The 18262-nt window shown below is 39.9% G+C and overlaps 3 protein-coding genes across 3 annotated transcripts; all 3 read right to left on the bottom strand.

Moving 5' to 3' along the window:
- Nucleotides 1-788: 788 nt before the first annotated feature.
- Nucleotides 789-9022, bottom strand: gnmt (glycine N-methyltransferase). Its single transcript, XM_018697836.2, has 6 exons — nucleotides 8643-9022; nucleotides 5920-6047; nucleotides 5618-5731; nucleotides 4921-5063; nucleotides 3170-3291; nucleotides 789-1028 (listed from the first exon to the last, which is right to left on the bottom strand). The coding sequence occupies exons 1-6, from the start codon at nucleotides 8849-8851 to the stop codon at nucleotides 857-859; spliced, it is 888 nt and encodes a 295-aa protein (XP_018553352.1). The 5' UTR covers nucleotides 8852-9022; the 3' UTR covers nucleotides 789-856.
- A 3255-nt stretch (nucleotides 9023-12277) lies between these two features.
- On the bottom strand, nucleotides 12278-14130 carry LOC108897946 (complement component C1q receptor). Its single transcript, XM_018697752.2, is given in 3 exon segments — nucleotides 12278-13086; nucleotides 13088-13454; nucleotides 13456-14130. Coding segments are annotated over 3 exon segments (918 nt in total). The 5' UTR covers nucleotides 13683-14130; the 3' UTR covers nucleotides 12278-12762.
- A 347-nt stretch (nucleotides 14131-14477) lies between these two features.
- LOC108898029 (complement component C1q receptor) lies at nucleotides 14478-17539 on the bottom strand. Its single transcript, XM_018697876.2, is given in 2 exon segments — nucleotides 14478-16441; nucleotides 16443-17539. Coding segments are annotated over 2 exon segments (1716 nt in total). The 5' UTR covers nucleotides 17205-17539; the 3' UTR covers nucleotides 14478-15487.
- Nucleotides 17540-18262: the final 723 nt, after the last annotated feature.

Below are 18262 nucleotides of genomic sequence, written 5' to 3'. Positions count from 1 at the left end.
TCCAGTTTGGAAATACATGAAAAATAAAGGCTAGTATATTCACGAAACACAAATGCTTAATCTGTGTTTTTAAGACCCTTGTGGTAAACTTACAAAATACAACTGTCTATTAATATATATCTTGACTATATCTAGAATATATCTCAGCACTTTGTACATTACTGGCAAAGAACAGCAAGTATTCCATCATCAGGAATATCACTAATGTACAGCACCATTTAGAAGTATGTTCATTGTGGATATCAAGGCTTTGAAAAGCAGAAAGCTGGAAGGAAACTGAAATGAGGAAAAGCGGCACACAACACATAAGGAACCAGATATGGACAAAGCAGTGGTCCGATACATTTTGTATATATTTTTTAAACTGGGTTTGACCTATTTTAGATTGTTACCAGTTAAGCTATGAAAAGATACTGAAATCAAAATCAACCAGTTGTTCCTGCTAAAGCACAGAGGCTCTGTCACTTTGACATTTTAGCAACGTAATTTTAAAATGAGTTAAAATGAAAACATTCCTTTGCAGGCCATAAGACAATACATTTCCTTAAAAGGCCTGTCTTATTATTCATACAGTAATAATGCAGTCACAGTCAATCAGAGACATGTGGATGACATTTGTCTCTATGTTCTCATCACTTAAGAGGTAAAGTCACCAAGACAAAAAAAACTGTTAGTTAATTTTTCTAAATATCTAGGATGAAATCTTCAAATATAATTTTGCCCAAATCTCAACAACTGTAAGAGCACGTTAGGTCTTAAAGAAGGAAGAAAGCGTTATTTTCCTAGCAGTGTGTGTGTGTGTGTGTGTGTGTGTGTGTGTGTGTGTGTGTGTGCTGTGAGTTGGTTGGCAGGGCTCTTAGGCTGTCTTCTTACAGACGTGGATGAAGTAGCAGGGAGGCTGGCTCTGGCCTGGGATGTACGTCTTGAAATCTCCAAAGACGTTGTGCTCCATTTTGCCATTGAACGCCTCGTTCAGCAGCCCTTTGAAGCTCTCCAGACGGTGAGGGTAGTAAGACAGACGGAATTTACTAGGAAGCACAAACACAGCACGCTCACGTCATTATTCTCACAGCCAGTCAATAAATGTACTTTTTTATTGTGTCTAATATGCCTGGGAGAGGAGTCCATTGACCTTGACTGTGTGAGATTTCAGAGAAAAACATCCAAGTGTCTTCACAGTGAAACAACCACCCCACACTGTGAGACAAATATTATCTAATTTGTTCCAACACCTTTAAGGGCGCTCAAAGGCTGGCACAACACTGTCATTATTATATCCTTTTATAGGGTACATGATATGCCTGCCTATGATGGGCTGATGAGTCAGTCAGTTCTTTGACATGCAAAATATGACATTAACCAAAAATCACAATCACAATCGCAAATCTGTCACAAATACTGTCGGTTTCATTATCAAATGTAATTTGGTTGCAAGACGACCTGATACAATCGCAAGTGGCTGACTTTGCCAGTGACATTTAAAAGATAGTTACTACCGCTTCATGAATCTTCCTCCTTATCTTAAGTACAAAGGCAAAGCGAGGAAATTGAAAAAAGTAAAAGATATCATGATGTGTTTTTACTCTGTCTCTAGTTTGTCTTGCAGTTTTCAAATAAGGTAGCCAAGGCTGAAATCTAGTAGGCCAGTGTCAATGTATCTTCTGTGCAACATGATACTGTAATTCACAGTAAAACACAGGGATTGACATTTTAAATGTATTTGTATGGCCCAGTGTAGCAGTAAGGACTATGGCTGTGTTTGAAACCGCATACTAACGTACTATTCATACTAAGTCTGACGTCAAAGTTATTATGTAGTGTGTTCTCACTGCACAGTATGCGAAGTTTGTGTACGTGAGAAATGCCTGGATGTACACCAAATCAGCAAAAATTTCGGAGTACGCACCGTGAGCTTACTGGATATACTCAATCGCCCCACAATGCATTGTGTTTCGTCAGACTGCGTACAATTGCGGACCTTCTAATAAGCAATATATAAGAATCATAATAATAATAGTAATAATAATAACTGATTTTAATGAAAGAGACCTTTTTTTTTTTTCTTTCTTTTTTCTTACTTTCCCCCAGTCTTAGCAGTTCACATCACATTAATTTACTGGGAGCTAGCAATCTGATTGAAACTTGATTGTGTGTTAATACTTACTTCTGAGGGAAATCCAGAATTGATGTACATCTGGATAATGTACCACAGACGACGAGCCGATCGCTGCTACCTGCTGTGAGTGACAGCAGGTGGCTGGAAAGAGGCATAACTGAGGCCTCAGACCCAGGAACGCCGGTAAACAAGGTAGACCGGCCAGCGGCCCTCCCCAAATCTCCGAAGACTTCGGAGCAGATTTATAAAAAGGTGTTTATAACACAAACTAAATACAAATTTAAAATCTATATGGCAATATTGTCGCCTAAAATAAAAAAAATCAATGTACTAAAAGGACAGAGAAACGATCAATAAACGTGAAAAATCTGCTTTAAAACGCCACCAGTTGTCGCTGTTGCTGCCGGTGGTGTGAAATGCATTCTGGGATACTGGTAGTATGCTTCAGTGTGAACGGCCACCTACTTAAATGCTCATTTAGTAGGCAGTATACAGTATATTCTGTTTGAGTATGTAGTAGGCAGTACATTAGTATGCAGTTTCGAACACAGCCTCTGTCATTTTGTCTATTAACTTAACCTCCCTTAAAATGAGCATCTATGTTGCCAACTCTGAGAAATGTATAACAGGCTTTGTGAACTGGTCAGAGCAGAGACTTCTATTCTATTTACTGTAGCTGACGATAGCAAGCAGAGGTTATGAACAAAACTAGAAATGTGCCAAATGAAAAAAGGGACAGCTGCATGAGCTCTGCTAAACTGGCTCATGTAATGCAGCAGTGAGTTATGGTTACAATGTTAATATCTACCATTTAACATGAATCCATCTTTGTCATCTCTCAGTATGAGGGAGAAACAGGGGTATTTTTGCATCTTAAAGGAATAGTTTGACATTTTGAAATAAACTTATTTGCTTTATTGCTGAGAACTATTGTAAATGAGAAGATCAATACCATTGTCCTGTCTGTTCACTGTGAGGACAGCTCACAGTTAGCTTAACTTAGTTGCAGCCCTGGGTGTTCAAAATCTGACTTGTTGCTGTAAACTGGCCTACCTGACTTCAGGAAGGTTCTGCAGGGCGGCCTGGGGCACGTGGATAGTGTAGTCCAGAGTAATCATATGAGGTTTACTGTTGACCCACAGCACAGAGGTGGAGATGTCCTGAGTTAGATCACTCTGCAACACAACAACACATACATGTTTACATGTACAGCACGCAGGCGAGCACAAGATGATTTTTCACACACAGTTTTTCACTTTCTTGTCAGTAAAGTAACTGAAGTGTGATTAGAAGTGACTCAACAACACCAGGAAGTTGCTCTTAGTGTTATGTAGGAAAAAATTGGACCATGAGTGCAGACTCTGGGATTATGGGAGTATCAGGAGTGGATTTCGCTCTAGCATGCGACTGTTGACTTAGTATTTATATCTAGGCCTTCCAGCTGGATAGTTTCTACATTGGCTGGATTAAAGAATATGGTACTTGTTTTGAGGAAAATACCGTAAGTCAAATATGGCTCATTACTGTTGGTACCTTCTGTTATGTCTTTGTCCTTTCTCTAGATTGTATATGAGCTATAAAACTGCAGGACTGGTTGTTTATTAAAATTTCAGATGTCCAAATCTAAAGTTCTGCTGTGACAGAAAAAAAGAACAAAAAAGATAAATCTCTGAGTGATGAACTCTTCCTGATGGTGCTATGTTTCATGCAGATAAATGTGCATTTCACCAGCAAACTAGATGCTACACATCATTTTGACAGCATATGTCCACACTTGTTTTTCCCATCTTCCCAAGTGGTCTTTCCCTTCCCAGTACTCCTGACATTATCTGTTTTTGTCCCTATTTGCAAAAATGGTCTTAAGACTCCACAATTTCATGCACATTTCCCTCTGTTTCTGCGCTGCCAGTTTCACTGAAAATCTCACAATATCCGGCAGGCTCTGACTGGAGATTTAGGTCTTAAACTCAGCTGCTGCTAGGGATGGTGTAAGTAAACCATTCATAAACAATACTGTCTGTCCAACTCTTTTTCACAAAGAAATGAAGAGGCAGATAGTGCAGAAACTTTAGATTAAAAAAGAGGCTTTTCTTGTGCCCTTCAGGTTGATGGTTTTGGTCGTCTTTGATGTCTCTGAATAGTCTCTTGCTAGCATTTCACTTTTCTTAAGGAATCATTCCAAAATGTCCATGTCATTCTAGAGTCTGTTTAATATCTAGGTAAAGTAAAGTTACCCTTTTGGCAACACTGTGCAATTAGATTCTTGGCATTTCCCAGACTGTTGAGATACCAAGACACAGTCAAAAACAAGGTAAAAGCCATACAATAAATACATTCTTTACATAAAAGGCACTGGGGATGGGAAATGTCAAACAGGTTTGTGGATGGCCAGGGATACAGCCACCAGGGACTGAACCACACACATTCACAGTTTACTTCAGTGCAAGATTGGAATCAGTGATTGAAGCCATGTTGACGATATAGAGGCTTCACGCTAAGTGGGAGACTGACAGGTCTTGTCAAAATCCAGAAACCAGGATATACAACACAACAGAAGATCTTAAACAGTCAGCTCACATTATATGGATTATGATCTTAATTGTAACATACTGGAAATGATCATTTAGAAATTTTGGTACAGGGAAGGACAGTCGCTGGGTTATAAAATGACATGTCAAATTGCAGCCTCTAAGAAAAACTGTGCTTTACTAAGTTAAGTACAGATCACAGCTCATTTCAGATACTGTATATCATTATCAGTGTTTATGTTGACCAATAAGTATGGTAACGGTCGGCTGTAGTACCTTGTAGTAGATGTTTTTGCCTTGTGGCGCTCGCCCAGTCTCCAGGATGTAGTCGTAGTTACGGTGGTCAATGATGAGGATCCCACCTGGTCTGACCATACTGGCAATGTTCTGAAGGGCCAACTTTTGGTCGCTCTGGTCCCCTGGGAGCAATACGACACCAGCAACATGATCAATTACAAATTAAGAGAATGGTCTTCAAATTACATCCTTGTAGTTGGAAATTACATTGGCAGCTTGACGTGAGTGTTTGGAGTAAAGTCAAGTCAAGAAAATACCATATGCATCAGTTCAAAGATAGATTCAGTTTGTTTGAGATGGTGTGGAATGAATCCCAGATGTCTTTGATTCTTAACGTGAAGCGAGGAGTAAGTGGAACACTAGGGGGAAACCTGAAAAACCAGGGGGAAAAAAAAATGCTTTTCTAACCTTTTACTTAATTGCAGTGACGTAGGAGTGTACACCAGGGTGTGTCAGCACATTGTGACATCACTGGATGTGGTAAAAGGTATAGCAGACTTTAAACTTGCTGACACGTCTAGTTGTCAGCTAAATTTAAATTACAAACCGTTAAATCAATAATCCAGAGAATACATCTGTATCTTACCAACCAAATCGACCAACAACAAGAGAGAAGGTGACTTTAAAAAAAAAGCTAATTTAAGAAAAATGGATCTCTTATCCCCTTATTATGTACCTTTAAAGTCTGGTAAATGGGCGAATGAGTTGCCAAGGCAGATGACAGCATCAAAGCCATCCCCTGGTTTCTGAATATCTTCTGGTAACGTCAGCCAGTTGGCCTCTTCAATAACTGCAGAGAAGAAAGAAACAAAAGGGCAAAGAGAAAATGAAAACATAAAGATGTCATCTGAGGAATGAGAATACACAGACGTAAAATATCATTCTCAGTTTATCCAAGACAACAGTGAATGTAACTTTCAAATGTTTTGGACAGTCAAACACGACGATTCAATCCTAACAAAATGAAAGATTTCATACCCCACTGATCAAAAGCTGGCTCTTTTCTTCTCTCCCATCTTGATTTCAGTGCATACTTGAGCATTTTGTCACTGGCATCCACGCTCATCATATTAAACCCCTCCTCCACCAACATAATAGAGTCAACCCTACAAAACACAATAAAAAAGTTGTGTAAAAAAAACAGCCTAACCTCACAAACTCAGCTAATAAAAAATTATACTACAGAAAAGTGAGAGTATTTCTGAAATGTTTACCAATGGTAACTTTATCCACTGTTGGTTTTATTGATTCTTTTAGATGAAGACATGACTTTTAGGATTTAATCTGGCATCAAGAGAATAAGTGATTTCCTACATTAAGATGAAAAATATATTTCCTGCTGGGATTGTTTTTCCATGTCTAACCAGTTTGACCACATGTGAATAAAAATTTTCACAGTGAGTGTACTTAAGGTGGTTTATTCTACACTGTTTGCTCACTGACTGGTGTCAGGCAATTACTTTAATGTTTCACAGGTATTATGAGTGTTGAGTTGATATTTAATAGCCAGTAGCTCCTTTTGTTTAGAGAGCCTGGCAGAATTCAGTGTGAACCCCTGAAGCTGGTGGGTTTTGTCTGGAACTCTCTTGAAGTGGAGAAATGACAAATTTTAAACACGCTTTCCACACACTAACTAGTTGTAAGTTAATGTTAAACAATATTCAAGAACTACAGACAAATTCAAACAATGGAACTGAATTGAGTCCAAATCAAAAAATAAGCAACACAGGAGGGAGATTCAATGGACAATGATCTAAAACAAATGTAGTATACTACAATCGTTAACAGCAAATGAGTAACTGCAAATAAACAGTATACAGTAAGATGAAAAGGGACTAATGCATTGTACAATTTTAGGCCAGGATAAACCACATACTTGTGGTTAAGGCAGCATTTCCCACAAGCTCTGATTCACTTGCAGTTGCGCAACATAAATCTCAAGGCAAAACAAAAGTAGACAAAAAAAAAATCCTCTCTGGTTCAGACCAAAGTACTTAGGCTGCAAGTCATGGTGATTATTACATAAATTGCAAATATCAGTCTGCAGTTTTTTCTTCTCTTGTATAAGTTGTCTTTAACTTTGATGACTGAACAACTGGAAGATCTGGCATCACACGCACACTTAGACAGCCAAAAATAGCAGGGCCATTTGTAACCTCATTCCTCTATGAGCGTGTTTACATCGCCCCAGATGGTCGTACTACTGAGACACACTACTACTATGGAATGGGGTCAAAGTCAGTGTGCTAATTTTCTCCATATTGGATGAACAAGTCCACACCGCCTGTGCTCTGTGAGATAATAAGCTTTACAATGTATGCTTCGAGATGTATATCACTCTTGGCCATAAGCAGAGGCGGTTATGGAAAAGATGATTAGCTCTGTAGTATTTATCAGCCAAAAGGTCAGCACTTGTTGACAGTAAAATCCTGTAGTAAATGATAATGTTTAAAAACAGCAGCTGAGGTTAACTGAGGGGCTTGGCAGACAGGTTAAAGTATGATGTCTTCTTGTCTGAGTTTGGCCCGTGGCCCAGATTCACTATCAGTGGAAGTAAACAGACTTCAGGGAACCAGTCAAAACTCACTTCAGCAACCCAGCACCAGCTCATCACCACTGATCCCTGCATCTGCAATCCTGCACAAGTGACATACTGCAGCTAGTTTCCAGCTTTACAAACAATACACTACATTCCCCTTTCAGCAGCCCCAAAAAGATCAGGACATTCCTCAAATGTAGGTAACTGATATACATTCAAATGGCAGAAAATGCACAGGGAGCTCCATAACAACACTTGTACCTTGAAGCTTTTGTTTGAGCTACATGTGCCTTCTTAAAAAATGAAATCACGTTTAATAAACACGTGTAAACTCATCATGGTCCCAGCCACAGACTGCTGCTGGAGGCGGAAGCTGGTACAGTGGCTTGTGCAACTCTGCATTTTCTTTCATTATTCTGTGGCTTAATCCGGATTTTGTTCAGAAGTAACAGGGTCAGTGAGTTGAAATTCCAGGGAAGTCAAACCAACCTATTTGTCTATTAAGATGCCTCTCTTACAAAATGTATATATTTTTTTGTTTGTTTTTTTTACATATTTACAAACACTGAATTATCACAACTTGGCTAAATGAAATGAAATCAGTACTGCTGTCTTAAGTCTCCTGTCAGCTTTTTATGTTTTCTTGTTCCATACGTGGCAAAATTCACATCTTGCAAAACGAGATCCATAATCATACTGTGTGTTTCAGGCAGGTCACACCCATTCACAAACCTAGGGTGGAATTATGAGAACCAAATTATAATAAACAACTCCATGAATGAAAATGCATACCTTTTATAACGACTGGTTATCGGTCTTGATTTTGGTAGACTCCGTAGACAACTCATTAAGTGTTAACGTTTACAACGGGATCATCTGTTAGACTACATTTACGATTACTCAAATGTGCGAAACAAAGGTGACATTTTATTTAAACAGTGTAAACTTGAAGGTAAGAACCAATACCGAGTTAAAGACTAGACGCTATAGATTAAGAAAATATATTAAAGTTTAAACCAAGTGTGTTACATTTGCTCCTGCAGACGGTCATATACTAAAATGAGGTGACTTTAAATGGAGTTTGGTGAGACGCTCACTGCCGCAGCAGCCAAACCCCTCGACAACGTGCTAGTGTAAAAGTGCTGAGTCGGCCTGACATTACCCTGTTCCGCAGGCTACATCCAGCACTCTTCGCACCCCTTGCTCTCTCAGCAAGGACACCACCCAGCTTTTGTACTCCTGCGTCCTACTCTGCGTGTCTCCGATGTACAGCTCCCAGACTTTCGCTGCTTTGCCGTCGGCATATTGATCAGGGAGACCCTCGGCGGCAACACCGAGAGAGCGGGTCCTAAACACGCTGTCGACCGACATACTGCTGCTTGTACCTGTGTTTTCTCTTTGCTTATACAGCAAGCCAATAATGTATTCAGCAAACGGACTGTTTTAAATGTGTGTAAAACGTGCTACTTGTCTGGCAGATACCGTCTCCACATGCTAGCTCAGACTTAGGTTGTTATTATTTATACGAGCAAAGCAGGAGGAGAAACTTTAACCCAATGACACTGTGCTGTGGCCTGACGCCTACTTTCTGATTGGGCGAAGCGTCGTGTTCACGTTAGCAGACGTACCGGACAATGTAAGATTGTTTGTTTTTCTTTTTTTACCTTAAATTTGTCTCACAGGGTAATTTTCTTAGTACACTGTGTTATATAGTACAGTATAAAATAAAGACTTTCAATCAGATGGATAGATAGATATGTAATAGGTGATAGTTTGGGTTAAGTTTAGTGAAATGTTTCCTGTTAGAAGTCCGACAGACTGCTCAACAAGAAAAAGTTATACTCAGCCTACAAAGAAGGCGTTGCCTGTGAGTCTATACTCAGGGAGTAAACCTACAAATAACATTTCATCATTTATCATTTCATCATGCACCGTAGACACGTCACTGATGTAAAATATGATTGATGTTGTATGATTGTAATCATTTGTTTGCAGTTTTATACAAAACAACAATAATCCAATCCAATTCATCTTTATTTAAAAAGCGCTTTAAAAACCTACAGAGGGTTTGTGCTCTGTTGCTGTTGCACTTCACTTGCCTAAGTACATAGTGCATATATCATGATTCAAGTAATCCTGAAAAATAATTATAGCAAATAGAATAGTCACATTGACACTGTTCCCTCCCAAAAAGTGAACTCCTCTTGTTGTGATTGGCTGATAATGTTCAGGACCACAGATTTACTGGCACAGGTGAGGTTATGTCAGCCACAGCCGGTGCTAGCCAGGTTAGGTTTGTACCACCCAGTCTTATCAGCACTACACTCCTACTTTACAATATGCTTGTTTTAGCCACACACACACACACACACACACACACACACACACACACACACACACAGTTATTTTCAAGAGATCATCAACCGAGGCAGAAATAGGCCAAACAGAAGAAAGTCCAGTAATCGTTTTAAAGACAATCACTGATCTAATTTGAAGCAGTTTTCCACCTCCAGCTCCTCTGCTGTTTATAACATGATCAACTAGGAACACATGCTTACTGTATATGTGTGTGCAAAAATATGTGCATAAGCGGACGCACTCAAACAAAAATGTTGTAACATACCACAGCCATATTGCCTTAAAAACAAAAGAAAGAAGAATATGACTTATTTTGTCAACCTCAGTCAAACTGAGCATGCATCTTATTTGCAGACTGAACCAGACGAGTTCAATGAGTTGGTGTCACAGAGTTTTAAGTGTATGCTGTTGTTATATTTATTCATGTGTTTTATTGTTTTTATCATGACTCAGATACCCTATGAAATGTACTTGACATTCATTCGCTATTGATCTGAACCCCTGATGACCTTCTGACCCCCTGTCCATCCACATAGAGTCACTGGTTTCATTAGTTGTAGCATCATACCGGTTTATTTCTCATTGTGAAATTTCTGTCACCACTGGTCTTCACCAACGTGTTTTATTGTGGTGTTTCTTCATTAACAGCCTTGGTGTTTTCTCACTGATTACAGGTTGGAACCTCTGTTTAACAACACTCTTATCTTGAGAGAGAGGTGGAAACAGACCACAGCACTCATTGATGAAGTCTCTCTTCCTGGTTGCATAGATTACTTGGAGTTTACAAATGGAATTTTTTTTGCTCATGTCAGAGCTAATTTGATCAACAATTTAACTTATGTAAAATGCCATATCAATAGGCAAACTATCTGTAGTGATCTCTGTGTTTCTGTCACAATGGGGAGTGGCTGCTCTGCTGTAGGTCACAGGGAGTAATTGATTATTGATGGTTGGTCAGGCAGTAAATTTGACCTCTATAGTAACATCTAGTGACTGCAATATGAAACTATAAGAAGATATACACAGAAACAAAAAAAAGATTTAATACTTGATGATTTTATGTGTGTGCAGACTTGTGATTTGTGATCTGGACAAAGTGAGGACTGGTTCAGGGTGTCAGACTAGATGCCAGAGAGATGATGATGAGTAAAACTGTCTGAAATCAGCTTCTAACTGCGGACAATCTACAGGAAGAGAAACTGAGACACACAGTTTCAGATCTGTCGCTATACTCTACTATTCTTAATATAGTAAAAGAAATCCCAGAATGCAAAGCTCATAAGTATAGATTTGATTCTCTGCAACTAGTGAATTGAATCTGTAAAACAAAGAGGTCATATTATCCCATATTCTTGAGACCATCACCAAGTCCATCACTATTTCTGGAATTTTTTTTTTCAAATTTTTTATGATGTGCAACTGGGCCTGTTTTGTTCATAAAACAGGAGGAATGCTTTAGGGTACAAAACAGGAAGTAAGTACAGTTAAGTCAACAGCGAAAACCGAAATCTCAGGCAAATGGTGCAATCTGTCAAACCTTTTGTGTCATACTGCAGCATGTACTACCATGAAATAAAAACTGAAAAACATTTTGTATCTAACAGTGCATTTTCAGTGAAGTAGATAGATTAATAATTGGAATAAGTTTTCAGTCTTATGGTGGTATGGTTGTCTTTCAGTATTTTGGGGGAAAAAGCTGTTGAGAAAGGAGATTTAAAACCATTAAATGAAACATGGACTGCTCTCTCTCTCTCTTCACACACACACACACACACACACACATACACACACACACACACACACACACACACACACACACACATATATATATATATATATATAGGAGGAGTTGGTGATTGAACCACTGACCTCCTGATTACACTACCTGTAACACACCACCTTCTGAGCCACAGGTACTTTTTTTTTACAAATAACTTTAACAATACCACGACAGTCTGACGATTAATAACCATGCAGCCATATTTTGAATGCGTCTATTTTTAAAAATAACGATAATTAATTAATTACAAATCTAAATAATGGTTGTGTTCATTTTCTGTAATTTTCCTACTGTGGTATATCAAAACATCTTCTCAGGGGCTTGTTTCTCCTTTGGAAATGTATCATAAAGTTTAAACACTTATATCTATTTTTGATTTGATTATAGTTTGTTAAAACACATTTATTACATGTCTATGTACTGCCTATAAATGATAAATATGGAGACTCTAACTGTTACTGCAGTTTGTTCAACAGACCAGTAGATGGTGCTGTAAGAGCAGGAGTAAAGACAAGAATGGAGCCTTGATGTGAGTGAATAAATCCTGATATTGCATAACATGTCACAGAAATGACACATGAAATCACTCTCTGGACTTCCATAAAACCATTTCACTCGATGTCCTTCAAAACACATTGGATACTCTACTATAAAGGATCTCCACTTTATGATTTTTTTTCTTTATTCAGCTCCATTTCACATTAGAATGACTACATTTTACTCAGGTGGTGATCATTTATCTGTTTTACTTTATGGTTGCTTTGCAGATGAATACATTACCTACAAATGCACATGCTGAGGGCATGAACAGAGAACAGTTAAGATTTTGTAACTACCACACGGTTAAGTCCCAGCTCCACTTGGAACAACATCAACATATTTACTATATATTACACTTACATATATTTTTCCTATATTCATATACATGCTCCTTATCCAAATAAAACTATGAACTGACTTTTGCTATCTCTTTATTGCTGCTTTTAGTTATGGGTATGAGAAAATGAGAGACCTAGTCCATTCACAACAGCCCACAAATCATTTTACCATGCTTTATCTACATTCAGATAAACTTAAAACAGTACACAATATGCAAGTCTCCCGAACTACAAATGTTAAAGGGCCAGTGGAATCAGTGTTAACACTAAATGTTGACCATAGGAGCAGTAGCAGTAGACTGTTGAATGGAGTTTTGTTCTCTGCGCTTCTGACGCCTAACAACATAAAACCTTACAGCAAATATCAACACTACCACAGCCACAGTAACAACAATCCATACCCAGAGAAAACCCCCAGCAGATGCAGAGGAAGGCTTCATGGTATTACTGTTGGCAGGAGTTGTGATGACAAAACCCTCAGTGCCATCTGCTTTCCTGCACTTGACTTGGTCTTTAAGAACAAATCCCTTTTGACAGGAGCACACAAAACTTCCAAAAGTGTTCTTACAGTCCTGGTCACATTGGTGCATGCTCACATTCATTAATGTCCACACAGAAATTATCAACCCTCAAAAAGCCATCAGGACATATCGCATGGCATGTAGTACGATCGTTTCCGTCACATATTACTGGGCATCTCTGTTCTCCACAGTGCAATTTGCACTGCCTGGGGTCTTTGCTGTCTGGGATATATCCTTTCCTACAAGAGCATGTATATCCTCCTTGTACATCTTTGCATTCATGCTCACAAGGGAATGTTGAACAGCCTATAGAGCTCTGAAAAACACGCAGATCTGATAATTCTTGAACCGGGCAGGCATCTTTGTGCTTTGTTCTGCACAGATATCCATCAGTTTTGTCCGAGCACTGTCTCTCTGTCCACTTTAGATCGTTTGAAAGCTGACACGCAGTGCGGAGAGCAGACTGTAATGCTGTCTTTCCAGGTGCTGATGGATGGAATAAAGTTCCTCTGTGTGCTACCAGAGGTCCACTCATAGCCTCTGAGTGGAGCTGAAAGGTTGCTGCAGGCGCCAGCTGGTAAACGCAGTCCAATCCAGACGTTTCCAAACAATTCTTGACTTACACTGTTAAGGATACTCTCATCTGTGTCAGGCTGAAGTGTCATTAGATGTCCATTCCTTTCATGGCACGCTTCCTCAGCTGTTTTAAAGTCCACTCTGTCTTGGTTAACAGTTATGCAGTCATTTCCAGTACAAACAGGCCTACAAGTGCCAGTCTGCTTCCATGCTAAATCCTGCTTTAATAGACATTAAAAAAAGAACTGACATCAAAATTATCAGTGTCATTTTCAGCTTCAAGAAGGCCATGGTCTTGTGCAGTAGATCATCTTATAATGCTGGCTGGCTACATTTATGGACAGTTTAAAGTCTGTGGCTACTTACTCCGGAAGCAACACCCCTCAGGACAAGGACAAAGTTAAAGATAGGAAGGAAATGAGTTAAAGCTACTGAGGCTGCTGTTTCTTTCCAAGCTGTGATGGAAAACTGAAAATATTCTGTCTGACTGCCACACAAGTAAATACTGCTGCTGAACAGCGGGTGAGGAAACAGATAGCAGAAATGCTCGTTAATGATAATGTACTGTGTACATTTCGCTGAGTATATCAGTGTTAAACAACCCCAACCTCGCCCAGGGGAGGGGTCACTTATATTTGCCTGCAAGGTGACAGCTTACACCAAGAGCTCATGTATGAGAGGCTCTGCATAACTCAGACAGGCTGTCAGACTTCTGAACCAGCTTTGGTGTATGAACTCTGTCTCTACTCAGCTGAATAGTGTTGTTGTTACTATGTTGGACTTATCTTAAATAAAACTCATAAAACGTTGAGTCTATGACCTCTTAATTTCTCATAAGAGGGACCATATAACATGAAAAAAATCTTCCACAAAGGCAATGATCATTAAATATTTCAGAACAAACAATTTATTTCATTGTCATTTTATAGAATGGCTTTATTCTATACAACATTGGTTTGATACTGTGGCGTACAGATGTGCAAACTCCTTTCAGCAGGTAAAAATCTGTTTAGTTGGATGTGTTCAAATAACCTCTGTGGCAGTGGTGGAGAGTAACCCAGTGCATTTACTTAGGTTCTGAGGTACTTAAGTATTTCTATTTCATTCTTTTTTTTAGTCTTCACTCATTCTTCACTTCTTCTCAGATGCAAATATTGTACTTTTTAAAATAACCTTTCAGATGAGGATTTTCCATACACTTTGTTACAGCCTAGATTAAACTACTCTTTGCCTCAACCAGCTACAGCATTAAAGTACCTCTTACATGTGAATGCATCAATGATAATGGTCCAGTTGTATAATAATATAACAGTGATATAGTTGCTGTTGTTGTTGACCCCACCTCTCGCCCAGTGTCAGCTGGGATTGGCTCCAACCCCCCTGCATCCCTGAAGAGACAAGTGGTAGATAATGGATGGATGGATGAATAGTCCATAGTTGTTGCTTTTATGCTTTATGATATTAAAAAATGGAACATACTGTATCCTTCATCTGAATAATGCAGTAAAGATAACATGTTCCTGGGCCAGCAGGTGATCACAGGTTTATTGAACAGGAGTACACAGACAGTAGCAGAAAATAAGACCAGATATGAAAGGTCAAATTACAGCAGGAGCTGTCTCATCTTAACATTTAACAACACATCCTGATACAACTTCCTCTCCTTTTGCCTCTTTACTTTTTTCTTTTACCCAACAAGCTTCATATTTGTGAACCACGTCAAAGACAAATCACCGTCTGCTGGACAATACATTTTTTTTTCCATCTGTGATTTGATATGATATCATTTGATAACAATTTGATATGGGCTACTTTACAGATGTTGCAAAAACATAAATTAGATAAATAGAACGTAATAATCCATGTGGAATGATCTTGTGTCTGGCATATTAGATCATAGGTCATCAGTCAAGATGGACTCGTAAAGTTTCTCTAAACGTGGATCCAGGCCAGAGGACACCCAGCAGTAGCCGTCTGTAGTCGTGTTTTTCTTGGCTTCTTTCTTGGAGCGACTGCATCGAAAAATCGCAATGGCCAAAGTCACTGCGATCAGCACGAGCAGAGGAATGACTGAACCGAGGACGCAGATCAGCACCCTGGTGTTAATAGTCTTGTCAAAACCCGTCGACAGGGATGTGTTGCTCTCCCTCTGACCACTGCGCGTAACGTTCTCCAAGTCCAGAAGTGGTGCGTCAGTGTGAGGGGACTGGTGTTGGAGCTCGACTGTGGTTCTGGTTAAGGACTCGGTGAAGGTCTCTTGTGTCTTCTCGTCAGCTGGCTCATCTGATGAAGCGGCTGATGATTCTGTCACATCTGGAGCGCAAGTCGATCCATCAACCTCCAGATGGAAGCCCCGCGGGCACGTGCACGAAAAACTGCCCTCAGTATTGATACACGTGACATGACAGGGATTACTGACGCATTCGTCTATGTCTACACACGAATGGGCATCCACGGATAAAACGAAGCCCTCGTTGCAGTAACAGGAAAAGGATCCGATATTGTTTATGCATTTGTGATCACATCGCTGTTGCGCGCACTCATCCACGTCACTGCATTTACCATGAACCATTTTGAAGCCGTCTTTACACGCACACCTGTAACTGCCGTGCGTATTTACGCACAAGTGATCCTCACAGGCTTGTGACTGGCACTCATCAATATCGGAGCAGTTGCGCTGGTTTTCATCCAGCGTGAACCCATGTGGACACTTGCAGGAATATCCTGACTCTCCCATTACGCACTGATGCTCACAGGTGTCAGCCCCGCACAAGTCTTTTATCCTGCAAGAGAGACCATCCTCACCCAGGTCGTAACCGTCCCTGCAAGAACATCGAACTTCATCTGCTATCCTGACGGCACACATGTTCGCATCCGCCGTTGCTGATCGCGCAAATTTGCTTTCCTGTTTTGCAAAACGGACCAGGGACTGTCCACCGGTAGATGCCGTCCGCGTCTGTGCACCAAGCGTCGCGAAGCTGCTGATCGCTGCATAAAATATCAGCAAATGTTCCCAGCGGGAATAATTTCATATCACTTCTTTGTGGATTCTCTGAGAAGGGCACTGTGTAGGTTATTTGTCCAGGCCCCAGGAGTGCCAGAGGTTTGCACATTCCCTTAAAATAAAACTTACATGCATAAAAAGCAGGTCTTTTGCAAGGTTCAGCGGCCCATTTCAGTTGATTCTGACCCAGTGAGTTGTAATGAACCTTTACACATCTCTCCTCCGTGCAGGTGGGGACAGGTTCTTCTCTCCAGTTGGAGTAGTGGGAATCCTCCTCCCCAGACAACCACTTAAACCCCCGGAGAGTCTTGTCCCTGAGCACACAGTTCCCTTTGTTTAGTTTTAACCCAATCCAAAACTTCAGTGCCCTGTCTTGACGTTGTCTTTGAACCTGTGAGAGAAGCAAGCGCAGCATATCCTCCTCTTCTCTGTCTCTGACTGTCATCAGATAACCTCCATAGTTGAAACAGTTCTGATAGGCCTCTGTAAAGCTCACCCTGACCATGTTTAGGGTGAAGCAGGCGTTAGACGTGCACAGAGTCTCATGTTCAGTTCCAGATAAACCCTCAATGTTGTTGATGAGCTGCAGTAGAAAAATCCACAACATAATTGCTCTCAACAGATTAACAAATCAACTGATATCCAGAGGCTTCCTGGTAGTTTTAGGGTAAAATGTGACCAACATGTAGTTGTCCATTCGTAGCCAGAAAACAAGTGGTGTGGGTCCCAAACTAGCAGTCATGCTCCTGTATCCTGTTTGGGACACAAACTAAAGACGGAAATTGTGTTTAGCAGCATTTACAGGCTCCTTCTTTCTACCCTGCAGACCAGTTCCGTTTTAGAACAGACAACAATGGCAGGCTCAGCAGTGTTTTGGCTGGTTCTCCAGATGTCTCCGGCCCCTGTAAGCTTTGGGCAGTTAAGCTGAGTCCCTTAATTGTGGTGCCTTACAATACATGAACATGCAGGGGTCAGAGCCTCTGGAACACTCAAATGGACGGCCTGGATGGAAGCACCAAAACTGTTGCAAGGAATGAACCTACAACTGTTGCCAAAAGTAAAGCTGAACTTTATTATGTATCAATATGGGAATTAAAAGTGTTCATTACTTTATTTGCCATACTATGTGCATACAGGTGTGTAATACTTTAATGTGTATTTTTATTTATTGTGGTAATAACTGTGATCATGAGTAAAGATAAAAGTTTTTTTTAATTGTCCTGTGGGTGTTCAAATTCAGACTCTTCTAAAGAAGGAGCTAACACATGAGTGTATTTTATAAGGAGTGGAACATGACTTGCCTTATTGGAGTTTTGGGAGATGGTGTCTATATTCACTCAGTAAAAAAAGAAGAATGTATGATCGTTCACTAACATATTGTGTTTTGGATGGCAACAAATGCCAAGGACATTCATGCGAATCCAAACAACACTTCCTGTATTTGTTTAACACAGGAAGTGCCCCAACTACAATCACAGGAAAGAGAGTAAGACACTCCTCCACCCACTGAGATCATACAGGCAGTTAAATAGAAATCTATTTTTAAAAAAATCTCTGCAGACAGATTCCTCCATGTCTATCTGGGATGAGTCCATGTCCACAGTGTCCATTTTTAAGGAATTTCCAGACAAAGTCATATAATAATCATATAATATCCTACATCAC

Source organism: Lates calcarifer, linkage group LG19 (genome assembly GCF_001640805.2).
Source record: "Lates calcarifer isolate ASB-BC8 linkage group LG19, TLL_Latcal_v3, whole genome shotgun sequence".
NCBI lineage: Eukaryota > Metazoa > Chordata > Actinopteri > Centropomidae > Lates > Lates calcarifer.
This window is presented reverse-complemented; position numbering and strand designations above follow the sequence as displayed.